This window comes from Sinocyclocheilus anshuiensis, unplaced genomic scaffold (assembly GCF_001515605.1).
Source record: "Sinocyclocheilus anshuiensis isolate Anshui unplaced genomic scaffold, SAMN03320099.WGS_v1.1 scaffold201, whole genome shotgun sequence".
Lineage (NCBI taxonomy): Eukaryota > Metazoa > Chordata > Actinopteri > Cypriniformes > Cyprinidae > Sinocyclocheilus > Sinocyclocheilus anshuiensis.
The window spans coordinates 444,374-465,523 of NW_015537959.1; the positions used below are offsets into that span (position 1 = coordinate 444,374).

General features: G+C 36.8%; 2 protein-coding genes across 2 annotated transcripts in view; one reads left to right on the forward strand and one right to left on the reverse strand.

Annotated features, from left to right (window-relative positions):
- Nucleotides 1–1,576: 1,576 nt before the first annotated feature.
- LOC107666627 (mitogen-activated protein kinase 14A-like) lies at nucleotides 1,577–10,264 on the reverse strand. The gene is made up of 12 exons (XM_016458052.1): nucleotides 10,026–10,264; nucleotides 8,411–8,540; nucleotides 6,922–6,980; nucleotides 6,593–6,704; nucleotides 6,406–6,435; nucleotides 4,265–4,312; nucleotides 3,950–4,064; nucleotides 3,719–3,790; nucleotides 3,563–3,642; nucleotides 3,385–3,463; nucleotides 2,012–2,185; nucleotides 1,577–1,853 (listed from the first exon to the last, which is right to left on the reverse strand). Exons 1-12 carry the CDS (start codon nucleotides 10,142–10,144, stop codon nucleotides 1,792–1,794), a joined length of 1,080 nt encoding a protein of 359 aa, XP_016313538.1. The 5' UTR covers nucleotides 10,145–10,264; the 3' UTR covers nucleotides 1,577–1,791.
- Nucleotides 10,265–15,080: 4,816 nt separating this feature from the next.
- Nucleotides 15,081–21,150, forward strand: part of plxnb1a (plexin b1a) — an 84,547-nt gene continuing 78,477 nt past the window's right edge. Inside the window, exon 1 of the mRNA XM_016457652.1 lies at nucleotides 15,081–15,482. The gene's annotated coding sequence lies outside the window, so the exon portion shown is untranslated. The remainder of the gene's footprint in view (nucleotides 15,483–21,150) is intronic.

Consider the following 21,150-nt stretch of genomic DNA (forward strand, 5'->3'; position numbering starts at 1 on the left):
TAGAAAAACTTTTAGACCAATTTCAAGAAAAGTTTACATTTAATGACCCTAAAAATGTAGTGTAAAAAGTAATAACATATTTGACTTACACCTTAAATATACGTGAGTGTACACATCTTTATCATTACTTTCAAAAGGATTTAAAAAAATATGTTTATGGTTACTTTTTTTGAATGTTGCGAATTAATTCGTAAATGTCATTACATTTTTGGTTAGTCACAACACATGAGAATTACTTTAATTTGTGAAAATTATTTTTTTCTTCTAAGAAATAATAATAGAAGATCATGCCAAGCTACTTAGTATAAGGTTTTCTTTTTAAAAATGTCATTCTTTTAATGTGCCGTTTTTTGCCATCTCATCCTGATAATTTTGACCCATATTTTGAATTCACACTAGCAAACATAATATCCATATGGAAGACAAATTAGCTAGCATCCATATAACATGGATCACAACAAAAAGTACCAAAACATTCAACAAATGTACCATGGTAATACCACGGTATTATTTTAAGTACTTAAAATAAGTTTTTGTAATTGACAAACCTTTAAGGCCAGTAATTATTAATAAAAATAATTAAGAATAAGCATAAAATAATATTACAGTGGGAAACAAGGACATTTATCTAATATCTCACCTTCTAGATCCATGTAACCAACTATTTGAGACTGTGGGAAACAAATGTAAAAGGGTTTAAATCTGAAAAATTAAACACTAATATTGATCCACCACTGTTCTGAATATTGAGTACACTGCTAATAAGTGAAGCTGGTAAGGAAAAAGACACTCTTATTGTGACGTTCACCTCAAGATTAGAAAGGGCAACAGGTGCAACACTCAGAAAACATGAGGACAACAGAAGTACCAACTCTTCAGAGAGTTAAATAACGCTGTTAAAAGTACACTACACATTAAACATTTGTTGGCTAAACAGATAAATACTACCCAACCACTATTTAAACGCATTCCCATATAGGACCTAAAAACCACACCTGACCAGGCAGTGCCAAAATATCAGGTTACAACAGGCAAACTAAGCTTCCATTCAATGAGGATTTAGCTGGCAGGTCAGTTAGTATTACTCATACTCCTTAAAGGACAATTCTGTTGTTGTTTAAGTGGATGAACTTGATAGCAATTGTCCTGTGAGAGATACAAACCTCCGTCGAAAGCAGCTGATTGATTTATCAGAGTGAAGACCTTGTGAGCAGGTCAAATGTGCTTTTTTGCTGCACTGTCATCCAGCAGATCCAAAATATATTCCTTTGCCGGTGCAGGCAGGAAACTTCAAAGCAGACTGGCATGTTTGAATGGAGATTTGAGGTCATTTTAAAGTACTAACTTTACCTACCAAATACTGCCCCCTAATGGTAAATGTAAATTTTACTGTACATCTAATTACACTCGATTGTTTGTTATAAAATACAATAAATAATAGTTCATATTAAACATCAGTATAATATAATATAGTACAATATAATATTAATTAAGAACAAAGGCATCCACAAAACAATCATTTATTTTTTTACACTTATCTTTCCTCACTTCATTATCTTAAAATACTTGAGTTCTTAAAAATTCTTTAAAAGTTGGTTTACACACTTAGACATAGTCAATATCTATTTAGTTAACATTGATAACAAAAAAGGATGATATCTACTGAACTGTTCTTGAAAACAACAGGTTTTAAAGATGTCTTGCCAAAGGCATTTGACAAAAAAAGCAAACAATAGTTCATCAGTGTTGTAATTCTTTGGAGTGCTGTTCTCCTGATGTGAATATGAGGTATTATGTTGCAGTCACTCTGGGGTTGTCTGGGTCAAATGTCATGATCTCCATGTGGATAAGACCTGTGAGACATGAAAAGGCAGCATAGCGTTAAAGATATAAATTATGTCAAGACCAACATTAGAATTTAGAAATGTTTCCGAGCAGATTAAACAGAATGCCAGAGCGTCAAATGTTAAATAAGATAGAGCTGTATATGTGTGTATGCATATGCTCTCACTCTTCCATTCGCTGACAGCCAGATCCAGACTCTCAAAGGAATCATCATATGCAGGAGACACAGGCTCGTTTTCAGGGTCATGGAACTCAGAAAGATATGGATGCGAAAGACCGTTTTTTGCCGTAAGTCTGACCTCCGGGTCTAAAACCAGCATGCCTTCCAACAGGTCGATGGCTGTTGATGGAACACACATTAAATCAAAGCTAAATTACAGTAAAAAAAAAAAAAAATGCATCAGATGGGAAACCCTGTCAAGACAAACGCTATTATTGGCTTTACAAAGCCTTGTTTGAGAGTTTAGAATAGTATTATATGCTTAAAGCTTTGTCAAGCAATAATAATAATAACAGCTATCATAGTAATATAGTAGTTAATGTACTAGTCTGCCACTAGAGGGTGACATTTCCTCATTCAAAACCAATGCATTATCACTCAAATGCATTTGTGGCAAGATAATTAAAGGAACAGTTCACCCAAAAATGAAAATTTGCTGAAAATGTACCCACTCTCTGGACCTCGGCAGTAAATGAGTGCCATCAGAATAAGAGTCCGAAAGGCTGATAAAAACATCCCAATGGCGATGATAGCCTCGAGGGTAGCTGTTTGGGTGTCAAACACTTTGGGTGTCCCGAGTTTGAGTCCCAGCTTGCGGACATTTCCCGATTCTGCTCCACCCCCCATCTCTCCCACTTTGCTTCCTGTCAAAATCTACACTGTCCTATCAAATAAAGACAAAAATAAATCTTAAAAAAAAAACATTGCAATAATCCACAAGTAATCCACACGACTCCAGTCCATCAGTTAATGTCTTATGAAGTGAAAAGCTCTGTGTTTGTAAGAAACAAATCCATCAAGTCATTTCAAATGGACTGGACTGTTTTTGCTTGTAAACGGTGCTTAATCTGTGCATATTTCTTCTTTTTTACTGGAGAAAGCAATGGTAGAAGACTCATATTTTAGCCTAAAGCAATTATTTGAAGTTAAAAATGTCTTAATAATGGATTTGCTTATTAAAAACATGCAGCCTTTCTCTTCACAAGATGTTAATTGATGGACTGGAGTCGTGAGGATTACTTGTGGATTATTGTGATGTTTTTATCAGCTGTTTGGACTCTCATTCTGACGGCACCCATTCACTGCAGAGGATCCATTGGTGTGCAAGTGATGGAATGCTAAATTTCTCCAAATCTGTTCTGATGAAGAAACAAAATCATCCACATCTTTGATGGCCTAAGGGTGAGTAAATTTTCAGCAAATTTTCAATTTTGTGGGGTGAACTATTCTTGTTAACCTGTTAGATAATACTTACTGAGTGCTATTAGTTTTTAAAAATATTTATGAAATTGAAGTCGATTTAGGAGTTGTGGACATACCATTAGGATCCATACCGGAAAAGACCTCTTTGAAGGCCTTTTTCTTTTGGACTGGAAGTGAGCGGACATATGATTGTGCCTGCAAACCCATCGATACAATAATGAAAAATAGACACATAAAAAGATTCACACGTTCCTAAAACAGACAATAAGAGTTGGTCTGATGGTATTTGCCTACATCTTTGCTTTGCATTTTCTGAACAAGCGTTGAGTTTGGTGTGCCTGTCAAGTTGAGGATCTTCTTCAGCTGGTCAATACCTTAACATGGCGTTAAAGAATAGGCACTCCTTTGGTCAACAGATATTTTTAAAAAGTGAGGTGAGAGAAAGGATACTGTCAGTGCCTGGGAAAAGCACCTCTCCTGTTATCATCTCAGCCAGGATGCAACCAGCAGACCAAACATCAACTGAGAACAGAAGAACAGAACTGAGTGACAAAACACTAGTGGTATGTTCCAAGATACAACAGAAGAGCAGAACAGAATATGACCCATCCACAAAAGACACAAAATAAAAAAATAGTCAACCTCTTACTTTTTTAATCACCGTGTTGGGTCAAAGGTCACCTGTTTGAGTATAATGCATCCAGTTGAAAATGACTTCAGGGGCTCTGTACCAGCGAGTCACCACATAGCCTGTCATCTCAGTTTCAGTGTGTCTTGCCAGTCCAAAGTCCAGGATCTAACAAAGAGTGTAAGAAAGCACATAGTATAGGCCACATAGTAGTTAAACAAAACAAAACAAAAAATGGACAAGAAGTGTCGAAAGGTTTCAGGAGTGAAACAAATGAACATTTGTCTGTTATATTATTTGCAATATTGTAAAAATTATTCTGCTGGTCATTCATTTCATCAACATTATATTTAACTTTGTTATGTTACCTTTAATTCACAGTTTTCATCCACTGCAAGGTTACTAGGCTTAAGATCCTGAAACAAGACATCAGTGATTACCTTAATTTCATCATGTATGTGATTAACTGTGTTTACATGCACAGGAATATTCCAATAGGCCTATTAATCAGAATTTGGCCATATTGTGAAGTAAATACATGAAACTAACATTTATTAAAAACATTAAAAAAGACACATCATAGCCTCTATTTGTAGTAATCTCATGATTAACATTTGCATTTAATCATGCTTTTAAACTGATCAAAAGTGACAGTAAAGACATCAGTCTTTATGCAGTCTAAATGCTGTTCTTTTGAACTTTCTATTCATTAAAAAATCCCAGGGAAACATTATCACAGTTTCCACAAAAAATATTAAGTAGCACAGCTGTTTTCAGCATTGATAATAATCTGAAATGTTTCTTGGGCAGCAAATAAGCGAGTGATTTCTGAAGGATCGTGCGACACTGAAGGCTGGAGTAATGATGCTGACAATTTAGCTTTGCATCTCAGGAATAAATTACATATTAAAGGGGTCATATGATGCGATTTCAAGTTTTCCTTTCTCTTTGGAGTGTTACAAGCTGATTGTGCATAGATAAGATCCCTGAAGTTGCAAAGACTAAAGTCTCAAATCCAAAGAGATATTCTTTATCAAAGTTAAGACTCTGCCACGCCCCCCTAAAACGGCTCGTTCTAACACGGCCCCACATATCTACCTCACTATGTGGAAATATTAGCATAATGCCGCCCAAATGTTCATGCAAAGAAAGAAGGCGTGGTTTCAGTAACCGCAGTTAGTGTTGAAGCAGCCATGTCAGGGAGACGCTGTGTGTTTCAGTGCGAAAGCAAAAGCACTTTATTTGGCCTTCCGAAAGCAGATGCATTTAGGAATCTTTAAGATTACTTACAACAGAACAGCAATGCATTTTATGGACGACCGTTTCGTGAACCTAGGAGAGGAGGTAATTCTGACTTTGCTATGACAATCTGGCACTTCTGAATCAGCTACTGTTTTGTTATTAGTTTAAGTATTTGCTATTGACTGTTCTAATGCGGAGTTTTGCGCTTTGTGTGTGTGTGTGTGTGTGAGAGAGAGAGAGAGAGCGAGCGAGAGAGAGAGAGCGCGAGAGAACGAGAGAGAGAGAGCGAGAGCGCGAGAGAGAGAGAGAGAGAGAGAGCGCGCGAGAGAGTGAGAGAGAGCGAGCGAGCGAGAGAGAGAGAGCGCGCGAGAGAGTGAGAGAGAGCGAGCGAGCGAGAGAGAGAGAGCGCGCGAGAGAGTGAGAGAGAGCGAGCGAGCGAGAGAGAGAGAGCGCGCGAGAGAGTGAGAGAGAGCGAGCGAGCGAGAGAGAGAGAGCGCGCGAGAGAGTGAGAGAGAGCGAGCGAGCGAGAGAGAGAGAGCGCGCGAGAGAGTGAGAGAGAGCGAGCGAGCGAGAGAGAGAGAGCGAGAGAGAGAGAGAGGGTCACATCACAGTGGAGTCAGCTGTCTTAACCGTGGCTTGTACTGCAAACACATACCAGCTTCATCACTTTGTCTGTCATGCGACTCTGTTCCCCTTTCGGGCTCTGTCTTTACATTTATTTTGAAAGCTGAAGCTCGCGATTATGGTAAGGGGCGTTACATTTCCGACGAGTGCTTGCGGTGTTCGGCCAATCACAATGCACTGGGTCAGCTGGCCAATCAGAGCAGACTGCACTTGTCGGAAGGAGGGACTTTGTAGAAAACGAAGCGTTTGAGAGAGGCGGGGCATAGAGGACCTACAATAATGTACAGTATTTGAAAAATAATGTGTTTTTTGAACATTACAGCATGTCAACATATTCTGTTACACCAAATACACAAAATAATGATCTTTAAAAAAGCATCATATGACCCCTTTAATATATTTTCAGTTAGAAAAAAATTCTAATAATATTTAACAATATTACTGTTTTTCTGTATTTTTGATTTTATGACTTTAGGGTAAGATATTCCAAAGTTATACATTTGCGCTTTGGCCAGTGGATTGTCGCCTAATCAGTCTGTATTTTTTGAGCATAAGAGAATTCTTTCATAAACATAAAAAAAAAAAATCTTACAGACCCCAAGCATTTGAACACTAGTATATAAATAAGATTTGTTCTACATACCCGATGAATGATCCCAGCAGAATGGATATACTAAGGAAAAAAGTATCAGTTACTATTTAGATGCAATATCAATCAAAATTCAATATCATCAATAATGGTGTTCAAGGAACTTGGTGTATGACATCTATCGAAAACATCCAGAACGTAAGTTCAGTGCAAAGTTTCAATGAACAGAATGAAGGCAGACCTTGAGTCCTCGCAGTATCTGATAGAACAGGTATGTGATGACTTTGCTGGTTAACTGTTTCCTCTTCATTATGTGCCCAAGATCCTGAGCAACAAACGGCATCACTATATAGCTGGGCAAAAAACATTAGAAAATGTAAGCGTTTCAATATTGTTTTTCTATTCTGTTTACTGAAACTGAGATTTAAAAAAACTTCTGCATAGAGCACATTGTCTCAATCACACACAAATGCATCCACACATATGCATGCATACACTGCATCCTTCAGCCTGTCATGACAAGCGTACAATTTTTGCACAGGAATGCATTTTGTTCATCTTGACACTCACAAAGTCTCAAATTTCTCCAGCGTGGAATCAGGGGTGAAGACATTAAGGAGGCAGATCACCTACCGAAAGAAGCATATATTTGCATTCAGGGTTGGTCTCTGCATTGCAAAGATTTGTTATGATTCATTTCACAATTATTCAGCATGACAAGTTAAGTTTAAGGCAATGATGGAAGAATGGCACATATAGTGTTTGTCAGTTTTTAATATCTTTCTCCCATTTTAGGAAGTAAATGGCAGTCCATAGAACTATCATAGTAGTACTAGCAGACTGATTAGGCGACAATCCACTGGTCAAAGCGCAAATGTATAACTTTGGAATATCTTACCCTAAAGTCATAATTCTTTGCTCATGTATGTCTGTGGCTTATGGAGCACCTAAGGGGACATTTTTGTTCCGCTGAGAAACTTTGCTCACAAACTTTTGCTCACAAAACTTTGGTCTTGGTACACAAAACGTTTGCTTTCCCCCAAGAAACTCCAGGAGAGAATGCAAAAGTCGTGTTCGCTCACAAAATGCAACTCATATTATGGAAATATGAGATGGGAGATCAATGCTTTTGCAAGCGAACACAACATTTCTTGGGAGAATGCAAACTTTTGTTAGAGAATGCAAAAGTATTGAAATATAATTTTTTCCTACCATCTGATATTTTTTCCATTACTATGTCCCTTTAGGGGCTCCATAAGGACTTGCAGATTAAAATTATTAACAATTTTTCAATGTCTATCAAATGCTTGTTCACACATTTGAATGGATTCGTGTATTGTTATTTAGCTACTCCTCCTATAATGGTTGTCGAATCTTCAAATCATCTTCAGACCCAGTTTTACTAACGTAATTGTATTTAAAATTAATGTTTTATCTAACTGATTGATTTTTCAAAAGTATTTTTCAAAAACTTGCCACCAAGAGGTGTCTTGACTACAAAAGTCTGTTCAGACCTATCAAATATATTGCACTTTTGTGATTAACCCCATAATTGCTGCTTGCAGCTGTTTATTTGCTGTTGCTTAAAAATCATTAAAGCAAACTTTGCCCTGGAAAACTTAATGCTGTTAAAAAATAATTATGAATTTGAAATGCCAGTGACTTAACTGGTCTGGGATTTGAAAAGAGGATAAAATATAGCATTAATTATTCTTGCTACTCAACCAAAGTCTATTTTAAACAAGCAGCAGTGTGAGGTCAGGCATATAGTTTACTAAGCACAGAAACCGGTTTGAGAAGATAAAGGGGGGCTTTCACAACAATAGTAGCGTGAAATCTTTTCATTCTCTTTCAAATGACAGAAGGATTATGATGCTATTAAAACAACATACATACATAAAGCTCTGGTCTAAATGATAAATGAAAGTTCATAAATTAAAAGGCTGTCAAGAAGACAGTAAGAAAATGTAAGACAATGTAAATAATACAGAAACCTACAATATTTGATGAAAAGTCTGGTCTAGGTGTATTGTGTTCCTCTTGGGAATTTGAGACTTACATTGTCGTGCTGGATGTGACGGAGTAGCCGGAGTTCTCTGTAGGCGCGTTTAGCATGGATCAGAGACTGGAATGGTCTGTATAGCTTTTTAATGGCCACTTTTTCCTTTGTCTTCTGGTCAGTTGCAGAACTGCACACAAGTTATCATTAACCCCCATTAGAAACCTCATCACACGTTCATTTAACACGAAATTAGTTTCACAGATAACTTAGAGAGATGGCATGCAAGTCCCACTATTGTACGTCATACAGCTAAAAAAATAAAATCTATATTCATTATATTCATTCATCATCATTATTATACAGGAGTCACAATTTTGATATAAAGAAATGTTACAGAACTAAGAGTTAAACTTCCCTTTTTCTGGTTCATTTCATTTTTCCTTGGTATTATCACATAATTGATGAGAAATTATGTATAATGTTCCTTTTAGATGATGTGCATTTTAGATCATGCATATTGAAATAATAATAAAAACAATATAGTACCATTCTGCACATTTGTAAATCCACTGTGCCCCACTTACTGCATTCAAAACAATTAGCTGCAGTAAAGCATGTGTTCAGGTGTTGTGGTTTTAGTTGCAATGTAGCGTTTTAGGAGAAAATTACATCCAAGAGGACTTTTATACAGAACAGCATGTAGCTTTACTGTACCCCATTATAGAAGACAGTACGTGTGAACTGAATTTTTCAATCTTAGAAAATGTCTTATATTTTGAGTCAAATTTTATTTTTAGATTTACAAAAAAAATACAAAATGATATAGCATAACATGCTGAAAAGATCAAGGCCATGATTTGTTCTGGTGCCATGACTTGTTCAAATATGGCTCAGATTTGACCTGTAGAGTCTGAAAAAATAAAAACATCATAATATAATTCCAATACCAAAACATATGTGGTATTTAAAGCATGTTCCTTACATACAAAGGGTAAAATATGAAATGAAAATAATACATAACCATATAACCAACAATACATAACCCTTTTCATTTTATTCGTATATCAACTGTCATTCATTATCAACTTTCGAAAAGACTTTGCTCATGACAGAAGAAAGCTATTGATTGAGACAGTGTCAGTATTTTGAGGGAATTTCTGTGTTATCAGCAAACGTGCTGAAACCTGCCCCTCAGGTATGTGAGATCACATCTGTGTTCATTTCACCCAAGGCTCCCTCAGTCTCAGATCTATGTCATAGACACATATTGCATATCAACTATGTTACTTGTATTACATGTGCATAATAAACATAAGTAACAGTAAAGTGTAGCACTGGATTTTAAGTAAAATAATAATACTAATAATAATACATTAAGCTAATTTAATACATAGAATTAATACGTCTATACCACTGTTTTCAACATGAATAGTCAAAAATAATTAGGGTTCTTCAGCCACTGCATTTTACAAATCAGTTCCATAATCTAGCATATATCCCCTAATCATAGCCTATAAACCTCCTTAACGTATATAAACCCTTTCAGTCCCACTTAACATATATATTTGCCATATACCATATAGAAATCCCCCTTACATGTACAGTATAAACCACGGTTTGCATATGTAATTATCTTTCTACATATAATAATTCAGCGTAACAGCCCCCTTACCACACTGTCCCATAGGCTCCAGAGCCAACTGGCTTGAGTGAGGTGTATCGGTCAGGAACATCCCATGTAGTTTTCTGGATCTCCAGTCTGTGGAATCCCGCTTTCAGAGGTGAAGCCATGAATACGTCCACCTTATTCTGCGTGTCCACTTCCGTCAAAGCGCACTGCTCGACCACTCGGATTGTTCACAGTGACCCAGGTGAGCGCCAGTCAGTCTCGCGAGCACACGCCCACCTCCACGCACCTTCACCGTCACGTGATTAAGGTGCGGGTCCTTGTTCTCTGCTCGTCCAAAATAACAATTAGGATTTTAACAGTGGCTATTTGTCTTTTGCGCTGAATAGTGCACACCTGACTGCCGTCTGTCTTTGTTCATCAACAACAGCTTTTGTTGAACGTCCAGGAAGTTGAGGGTTTTATTGACTACTACCATAAAAATTAAATAAACAAAATATCAGGAAGAATCTGAAAGCTCTTTGAGAGAGATCCCATTTCATTCTTTATGGTTTATAGTAACTGCAGTAACTGTTTGGTAGAAACTGATATAAAATATTCAAATATTTGTCTTAATATATAGGCCTAATATTTTCTGTATTTTCTGATATAATCCTATTTTAAAAACAATGTATAAAATAATATATTTATAATGTATAAAAACATAGGTGAGTTGTTACACTTTTTACTTCAGTTTACTTCATGTTATCACTATATGTAGTAAGTTGTCGTCTGTTATAGACAAAATGCATATAGATTTATGCATATATACACTACCATTCAAATGTTAGAGGCCAGCAATATTTTCTTTATTTTCTTTTTGAAAGGAATTAATACTTTTTATAGAAATTAATACTTAATTCAGCAAGGATGCATTAAATTGATCAAAAATGACAGTAAAGACTTTTATGTTGTTACAAAAACATCCATTTCAAATAAATGTTGTTCTGAACTGTCTATTTATCAAAGAATCCTGAATTCTACAAAAATATTTAAAGGTTTCTACAAAAATACTTGTTTTAACAAAAATGACAAAAATAGCGTTTTCAGCATTGATAATAATAATAAATGTTTCTTGATCATCAAATCAGCATATTAGAATGATTTCTGAAGGACCATGTGACACTGAAGACTGGAGTAATGATGCTGAAAATACAGCTTTACATCACAGGAATAAATAACATTTTAAAACATTCAAATAGAAAACAGTTATTTTAGATTGTAATATTTCACATTATTACTGTTTTTACTGTATTTTTATTACAGTCTCAACCCAAACTGAATATAGATTTGATGTCACTAACCTTGCAAACTTTAATCTTCACAAACGATTATTTCATCTTCAGCAGCCTTGTTAAACTCAACTTTGTTTCCAGACAGACTGATAAAAAAGGCCAATAAGCTTTTAGTCCCTGAAGACAATCAGATTAGAGCTTATTATATAAAAAAAGTGTTTCCCAGTTTTGTGTGCATTGTTTTTGATCAAACGGTTATTGCATGGACTGTGTGATGTGTGATGCTGAGATTAATGTATGACATCCAGCATAATCATAGAGCAAAATGTGAGTAAATGAGCAGAAGAAAAGACATGAAGAGATGACACTGACATAGTTTGCCATGATGATTCTTGGAATCATCCAGATAATTCCCACATAGGCCTACGTTGTTATTGCTGCAGATAATATGACTAGTTGTTATTTGTCAGAGGGAAACTTTATGAGCTGCATGTACAAAAAATGTATAATTAAATGGATAGCTTACCCAAAAAATTAGAATTAAGTTATCATTTACCTTCATTCCAAACCTGCATGACACAATGTTTTTAAAAATGCTGGAGTCCAAACAACATTGGACCTGAATGGCTTTCATTGTATGGAAACACACACACACACACACACACACATTTGACAAGATCCAATGTTTGTCAGACAGCATTTGTCAAGGTAGTATTTGTAGGGTCAAAACTTATCAAAGACTTCTGCTTTCCTGTCCCAAACCTATCTTCAGTAACAAAAGGGCCATTTGGCATTCCCGAAGGCACAGAAGGGCTGATATCGATCAAGGCCTGTAGGCCAACATGTGTATACATCGGGGGTCTGCTAATTGTCAGGGAAACCATCCTTACATATTGGTCAGAAAGATTTTCAAGGCTGGGTTTAGAAAAGGGTCAGTTCAGAGGTGGTTCAGTTACATGTGTTTTCCACATACAGGTGTTACATCAAATAAAGATTGTGTTTGCAGATTCCTCTTCTTTTGGCTTCTGTGTGTAAGAAAAAACAGGGCTGCAGAGGAATAAATAGACTCTCTCACAGAAGGTCAAAGGTCAGTTCCTCAAGGCAGAGAACTTTCATCACATTCAAACACGCAAAAACATGTTCATATTTTCATCACCATTATCATTATAATTTAAATCAATATAAATGGCCATGGTGATTTTCAGCTTTTACTGCTTTACTGACTGTTTTGTGTTTCATACTGTAAGTTTCCATTATCATAACTTACATATGACGTACGTTCTTAAAATGGAAACATGTAAACTTAATGTAGGCTTTTAACATTTAAATTTGAAATTCAAATCTAAAATCTTCAATTTCAATTTCCTCAAGTCTTCAATTTTTCTACCTAATTTCATACCTACCCTGGGAAATGTTCACTGGAGTAAAAAGAGACAACTAGTCCAAGTCTTCCCTATAGTCTCTAGGTAGACAAAGTGAATAGCCTACTGTTTAAAAATCGTAGGCTATACTAAATTGAATATTTTGACAACAGCGTCCTCTTCTGGTTGTAGTCAGAATTACAAGTCTTAGGTGAAATTAATCCCTTTTTTTTATCTTTAGGCGTTTGACAGAGTGCGTTTGACCCTTGAATTTTGTTCAGTCCGGTTATGCTAGCTTAAGTAAATTCCATCTTAAGTAGGTTTGTAAAGAGTATATTGGTGTGTGTGTGTGTGTGTGTGTATGTGTGTGTGTGTGTGTGGGCGCATCACTGATTTGTTGACTCCTCCCTCTTTTTGTGACAGGCATCAATGTATCTTGCTGCTAGTAAGATACAATCTTGTTTTTCACCTAATAAATATTGAAGTTGTGTTTTCTTGTTTAACAGTTTGAAGTCAGGGTAAAGTATTTCAAATTTGGGATAAAATGTCTTTCTAATGGAAACACAACATGTGTGTGTGTGTGTGTGTGTGTGTGTGTATAAAAGAAAATCAATCTTGGCTTTAGGTATCTTTGTCACCTTTGATTATGTACTCAGAAAGTCTCCGTAGCTGTAACACATGTATTCAAAATATACTCCACTACACTGTGATTTTCAAAGCAATTAAATTGTTCTGATATGGTCAAATAAACATGATGTGTTTGTGGAAAAGAGTGAGGCCTTGATGTTGGTTTACTTTGAAGGTGTGGAGGAGACTTCCCATGGGGCATACGCAGAGGTGACAGCAGATTGGTTGTATTTTTATGATGTCCACTGTGAGGTGAAGAGGGATTGGTCGCATGGCGGTGATGCTGGATGAGAGGTGTGGCGCGATTGGGTGTGTTTTCATGAATGTGTTTGTGTGTTCTTTCTTTGGCATACTGTGAACTCCCACCGCACAGACACACCCACTCAAACAAACACCTACTCAACACACCCACCATCTGTGGAACCATGAGCATATGCCCTCTCTCTGAAATACTGTCAAAGGCAGAATGTTTAAAATGATGCAATCAGAGGTGGAAAATGACTAAATTTCCCAAATAAATAAATTGATTTAAAATATCCTGCCATTTTTGTTTCCTACGCTATTTGCATTTCCTCTCAGTTTCACGCTTTGTTTGGATTAATAGTTAGCCCAAATGTGACCTTTGACCCTGTCATCCCCTTTATACAGATGAAACTGAATGAGGCTTCCATTTTACATTGTGTGTCTTATGAGCTAAAGTGGCAAAGCTTTATGCTTTAATTGAATGTGAAATAAACAAGAACTATTAGATAGATAGATAGATAGATAGATAGACGGACAGACAGCAGCAGACAGACAGACAGACGGACGGACAGCAGCAGATAGACAGACAGACAGACGGACAGACGGACGGACAGCAGCAGACAGACAGACAGACAGACAGACAGACAGACAGACGGACAGACAGCAGCAGACAGACAGACAGACAGCAGCAGAGAGACAGACAGACGGACAGCAGCAGACAGACAGACGGACAGACGGACGGACGGACAGCAGCAGACAGACAGCAGCAGACAGACGGACGGACGGATGGACAGCAGCAGACAGACAGACAGACAGACAGACAGACGGACAGACAGCAGCAGACAGACAGACAGACAGCAGCAGAGAGACAGACAGACGGACAGCAGCAGACAGACAGACGGACAGACGGACGGACGGACAGCAGCAGACAGACAGCAGCAGACAGACGGACGGACGGATGGACAGCAGCAGACAGACAGACAGACAGACAGACAGACGGACAGACAGCAGCAGACAGACAGACAGACAGCAGCAGAGAGACAGACAGACGGACAGCAGCAGACAGACAGACGGACAGACGGACGGACGGACAGCAGCAGACAGACAGCAGCAGACAGACGGACGGACGGATGGACAGCAGCAGACAGACAGACAGACAGACAGACAGACGGACAGCGGCAGACAGACAGACAGCAGCAGCAGCAGACAGACAGACAGACAGACAGACAGATAGATAGATAGATAGATAGATAGTTTTTTGTTTGTTTGTTTGTTGAATTCTCTTCCAGAACCAAGATTCAACGAATGAAGACAACAAACAAACCACCAAACAAACAAATGCAGACTACACTGTTTTAACAAACAAAAGTTAGAAAATAAGGGTTTCTTTCAATAAACAAATAAATAGCCTACATTTCTCTTAATATAACAAAAACAACTTTTTTGTTTTGATGTTACGCTAACAAAAATGTCTGTTTTTGTTGTTTTTAACAAACAAACAACCCGCAGATACGGAATCGCTGAAAGCATTTAGATGAATAAACATGGCTGTTTTCGTCTCTTGTGAGTGGATAGGCGATGTCTGAAGCCCAGCCCTTTTCCATCAGCGGCCGCCGGGTCGCACTCGCGGACAATAACGCTACTGTGAACCGACGCTCACCTCCCGTTATTCCTCACCAAATACACACAGAGCCGCGGATGAGAGACAAGAGACGGGCTTCCCGGAGTTTGCGCGTTTAAAAATACACAGGGACACGTTTCACTTATTAGCTTTTAGGAAATCATTCTTTGCGTGGACACAGACAGCGAGGGACACGCACACACACACACACACACACACGTGTGTAGACGGGCGGGCAGTCGCGCTCCGGGTGAAGTTTACAGGCTGAAAGTCTCTTCTCTCGTGCGGATTAAACGGGATTCAAATCACTGCGAGTCTGTGAGAGGCGAAGCGACGCGGTTTTGTTCTGAAGAAGGTTTCAACGCTTTAAATGCAGGTAAGGAAATAACAACACTGTTGATTTAAAAACTGCTTTGGGCTTTATATTTTATGTTGTTGCGTGCTCGGTTTAACCTGTTATTAATGTGGACGCTGGAGTTAGCAGTAGTGCACTTTCTGTGGTCGTTACTGATGAAATTAACCAATGAAACGGGCACAAATTAAACAAAAGTTGCCAACACCATTTAAATCCAAATGTCTATGTGTCTTTTTCAGTATAATTTCACATTCCACTTAAATGCTCACATTTGTGTATGTGATTTGGTTATAAGTCATTCAGTTAGTCTGTATTGTCATGAGTAGTTGCTTTATTTAGTTGGAGGAGCTCATTCAGTCTCTGAGGTTGCAGTTGGAAAGAAATAGTTTGGACTGTCATATTTGAGTTGTTTTATTGTACTAGTATATATCGAATTACAGTATATTTATAACTCAGTGTTTCAGGTTAAACATGAAACTGGCTTGCAGATGCATCACCATAATACATTTGCTGTCATGATTAGCTGCACTTAAAGTGCACTCAGCCGTTTTTTGGTAAATTAAAATGGGTTACACGCACAAAAAAAAAGTAAAAAAATAAATAAATAAAGGTGCTTATTAGAAAAAGTTTTAATGATTTATATAAGACATAGTTTTTTTTAGATAAAGTTGTTTTATTTTACATGGAGTGGGCCACCCCTTCATTCAGTAGGTGCTGCCATGTTGACTTCACCTGACCAGCCTTGCATTATGAGTACTACTGTTACTAATAACATGTTTTCTTTATATAGAGCCTTTGGCTAGTACTTTACAAGTCAAGTAAGCAACAGAACATAAACTGTTTCAATGTAAATCAGCAGCGGCTAGTAAATCTTCATACATCCAGGCCAGTAGGTGTCAGTAAACAAAAAGTGACTGAGTGCACTTTTAACAGTAATTCTCTGATACATAAACTCCCTGTGCTTAATTGGACTAGTTGTCAAAAAGTGTGTTTACATGCACTTTAAATGTTCGATTTCAGTTGGTTTAAGCAAAAATCAGTCTTTTTAAAATGTCATGTGAATGCTTTATTTTGACTGAAATTGTACCAGTCCGGTTTTCGTGAAGTCGGACTAACAGACCTAGATAATGCAATTCGAGCTGGGCTTCATCCAGCATGAATCCAGCACGATGAAAACTGTAGCTTAAATACACTAAAACCCGCTGTAGCTTGGTTAAATGGTGATCAGAGAAGAAGGTGTGAGGTACAAGGGTTTTTAATGAGTATGTACAGTGGGTACGGAAAGTATTCAGACCCCCTTAAATTTTTCACTCTTTGTTATATTGCAGCCATTTGCTAAAATCATTTGAGTTAATTTTTTTTCCTCATTAATGTAAATTGAAGGGTGTCTGAATACTTTCCGTACCCACTGTATTTTAGGAGGTCATGAATCTGCTTCCCAGCATCTGTTGCCTCATGGTGCATTCTTCAGCTGTGTGTATGTTTCGTTGTGGCAGGAGATCTTTAGATGCCTTTTAACCATAATGCACTGAAGTTGACCTGTTAGTGATCTGGTACATCTGCACTGATTCATGCTTTAGCCAAGAAAGACAAAGCAGCATCATATTTATTGTGAAGTGTGATTATCATAATATTTTCATATTGGAATGAGCTTAGATTATGCAGGGGAATTTTAAATAAGAGTCACCAGAGATCAAGATTTATTCTAATTCCATTTATACATGTTGCGTCTATTCATTTACCACAATCGATCAAACTGAAATAGATGACATTAGGTCTGATTGAAATTAGTCTGGTTTTTGTGCAGTTGGACTAACAGACACTGTGTGTAAATACTTTTTTTTTTTTTGTTGTAAACAGCTGTGCTTGCCAGAAATTCACTGTAACAAATATGTTGGCAATGTTTCAGGCTTCACTGGATGTCATATTGGCACCTGTATATTTTACAACTTACAACCATATATTTCATTAAGTGATATAATGTTAAATTACCAACCTACTTAAAGTACCAAAATCTGCTTTATACCTTAAAATGTACTAATAACCACCAAAATAATACCAAAATTTGGTAATACACCAAAAAAATAATAGATATAAAATATAAATAGTGGTCGACCGATATTGGTTTTTTGACAGCCGATGCCAAAACAAAACATTTTATAAAAAAATAATAAAAAAAAAAAGGAAGTAAACACTGTAACCAACAGGGCGCTCAGTATTCTGGGAAGTTTGTGTGCATTGGGATTTGGGAATAATATTTTTTCAAATAAAGCCAAGGTAACACTCATTTTACATACAGCACACAGTGGAAATTACATGAATATGGCAGTGGGCAAATGCATAAAGCGCAGCATAATTTGAAATCACGAGTTTAAAGTTTGTCGATCGCGCATCTTTATTCTCCAGTGAAGCTGGGCTCTCCTCCTGTCCGCATTCAATTCGCACAGATCGACCGTCACGCAGAGAACACGAGATCATGCAGGATACAAATGCACACTTCACAAGATCTCACAACTGGATCCGACTAAGTTTGCAAGCTTTGTGAAATTAAATGTTCATTAGTCATTCAAAGATTTGTTTAAATTATATAAATGCGTATTTGCTGAATGCTGACGGCAAACAAGAAAGTATTATAATATTTGCCTTTCTATTACTAATAATATAAAAGCAATCGTTATAATACTTTTTGTATACATTTTAATTCCTTTGTTTAACCGTTCTTATTATTATTAGACAGACTTCTATCCGTATTAGACAGAACTGTTAACGACAACAGCGAACAAGAGGGAGAATGTGAGCACTGTGTGCTCAGGCTGCCGCTGTCACGCCGTCAAAATAACGCCGAAAAAAATAACGTCAAAATAAACGCCTCGAATGCATCGGCCAAACAGGAAAACATATCGGCCAATGCCGATATTTAAAAAATGCCAAATATCGGCTGATATATCGGCCTTGGCGATATATCGGTCGACCACTAAATATAAACCACACAATTAAACCGGTTTGATGAAAGTGGTCTGTCCATAAAATACTTGGATATTGACAGTTCATAGGGTCATACAAAGGAAAAAGACTATTATGGTAACACAGATGACAGTAAAATAATGCAATAAACATTAACTAAATAACATAAAATGTAACACAGAACACCTAATGTGCATTACTGATAACAAATATAAGAAACAATATTATTATAGTCACTATAGTTTTTTAAATGTATAGCTGTTACCTACAAAACACATAAATTCTACAGTATTTTACTGTAAAATTACATGTAATGGCCTGTTAAACATTTAAAACTTTCAGTGGTAAGATAACTTACAGTTAACAAACAGATTTTACTGTTGCATTTTGAAAGTTTATTTTCTTTTTTGTAAAAATTGCAAACATTTTGACTGTAAACTGTAACTTGATTTGTAGCTTCAGAAAAACTTATTGTAGCATGATTATAACTGCATACAAATGAATGTGTGGCTGATGGCATCACCCCTCCTCCCATTAGGAAAAAAAATGTGAAGAAGTTCAAATACTCCCACACTCTCACATCAAGCAAATGTTATTTTGTTGCCGGATCTCACAGAGGGATACGTTGTGGGAAAGACTGCGATGGACTTTCATCTGGCTGTCCATTGCACTTTTCATACTCTGTAAAGACTTTCTGTCTCCATCTGTATTTGACCAACAAAGTAAACGTAAGTGCAGATTTTTGTTCAGTTTAAAGTTTAAATTGAATTGACCCATCCCTTTTTTGGTTTTTCCATATCTACCCATAGAGGAATACATCAAGGTTCAGGATAACTCACATGTACATTTGCACTGTTTTATCTTCTTCATTATTTGCACAAAGATGTGAACGTCGAGCCAAAAATGTTGCGGTTTAAGTCAGAAATGCTTCTCTTGTTTCCATCTCTGGCTTTCTTGTATTAGCAGAAACCTTGCTCAAAGATGGCCATCTGCTCGCCACTTTGTAGTTTCCTTCAGCACAATATCAGATTAACCCCTCACCTCATGTTCTATGGGAGTGTGGTGTGGAGCAGAACGGGATGGTTGTAGCGTGAAACCACGGGTCTGGAGGGTGTTGGCCAGGGTTAACAGGTGGTAGCAGACAAAGATCCTGAAGGGCTGGCCCTCTCATTTAAATGAATAGCCTAAAATACTGGTCTTGGTGTTCTTGGTATGTAATTTAAACTTGTGTTTTGTGATATTGATTATGTCAGTTTTGTTCTAGCGATTTGATCAGCATTGTGTCATCAACTTATATGTGTCACTGAGCGAAAACTGAAAGATTGCATAGTACATCCAAGTTTTTGGTCTTCATTAAAGCTCTATTAAATGGTGTTCAGAGAGGAAGGTGTGAGGTACAAGTTTTTAATGACACAACACAACAACTGTGTATTTTAGGAGGTCATGATCTGTTGCTGTGTGGCAGAATAGCTTCAGATGACTTTTAGCCATAAGGCACTGAACTTGACATTTTAGTGATCTGGTACATCTGCACTGTTTTATGCTTCAGCCAAGAAACACTAAGAAAACTCATAATTATTGTATAGTGTTGTGAAATCATAATATTTTCACCCTAGAATGAGTTTAGAATATGCAGGGAGATTTTAAATAAGTCATACATGTTAACGGTTGGATCAATTTGATTGCGAAAGATGATCAGTTTGGACTAGATGTCAGGCTTTTATTTACACGCACAGGCTTGCATTTCTATACAAATGCCAGGGATCATGAATCCTTAACATATTAGGCAATTAAAAATTGTGGTTTCCGGGCCAGGACAAGCCATAGAAATGAATGAAATCTAAAAAAAAGTCATGTAACTTTTATTTATTTATTGTTAAAAATGAATTTAACTGGTCATGTTCAGTTCTAAAATATTTAAATATTTTTTGGGAAAGCAATCTCTAAAAAATAATTGTTAAAAATAAATAATTTAAAAAAAAAAACAACAACTGGAAGGTCATTGGTTAAAGGGATGTTTAAAACCTGAAATAAGCAGACATTCACGTTTTCCAATATTCTGTTTTATTTCCTTACATTTTGAACGTTTTTGGTCCGTGGTTTTTCTGTCATTGTTTTTCTTAACCTGAGTTATGATTTCCAAGCCCACACATAGAAGGTTATACACACCAGAACTGAAAAATGGAAAGTAGATAAATAATATTTAGTGTTTACAAGGATGTGTGGGAATGTGGGAAGAGCTTTGAGGAACAAAATGAAAGAACATGATAAATCTCTCTGGATTCTAATGTAATGCCAGTGCTGCCGTGGCAAGGCAGCCCTCTACGAACACCTTGGCAATTGAATCGCCATTGGCTAGTAAATTTTTTTGTTTACTCGCCAGACTGATAAATATATACATACACATATACATATATACACACATATACACACACACATACATACACACACACACATACACACACACACACACACACACACACACACACATATACACACACACATACACATATACACATACATACACACATATACACACAAACATATACACACACACATATACACACACACACACACACAAAGAAAAACAAGTAGATATAATAGAAAAAATAGAAAGCTAGTGTTTGTTAGTTTTTTGTTGTTGTTTTTTTTTTAAATAAAAAATAAAACAAAAAAGAAGATAAATATAGATAAAGTAGAATTAAAATAGAATAGAAAGTGCTAG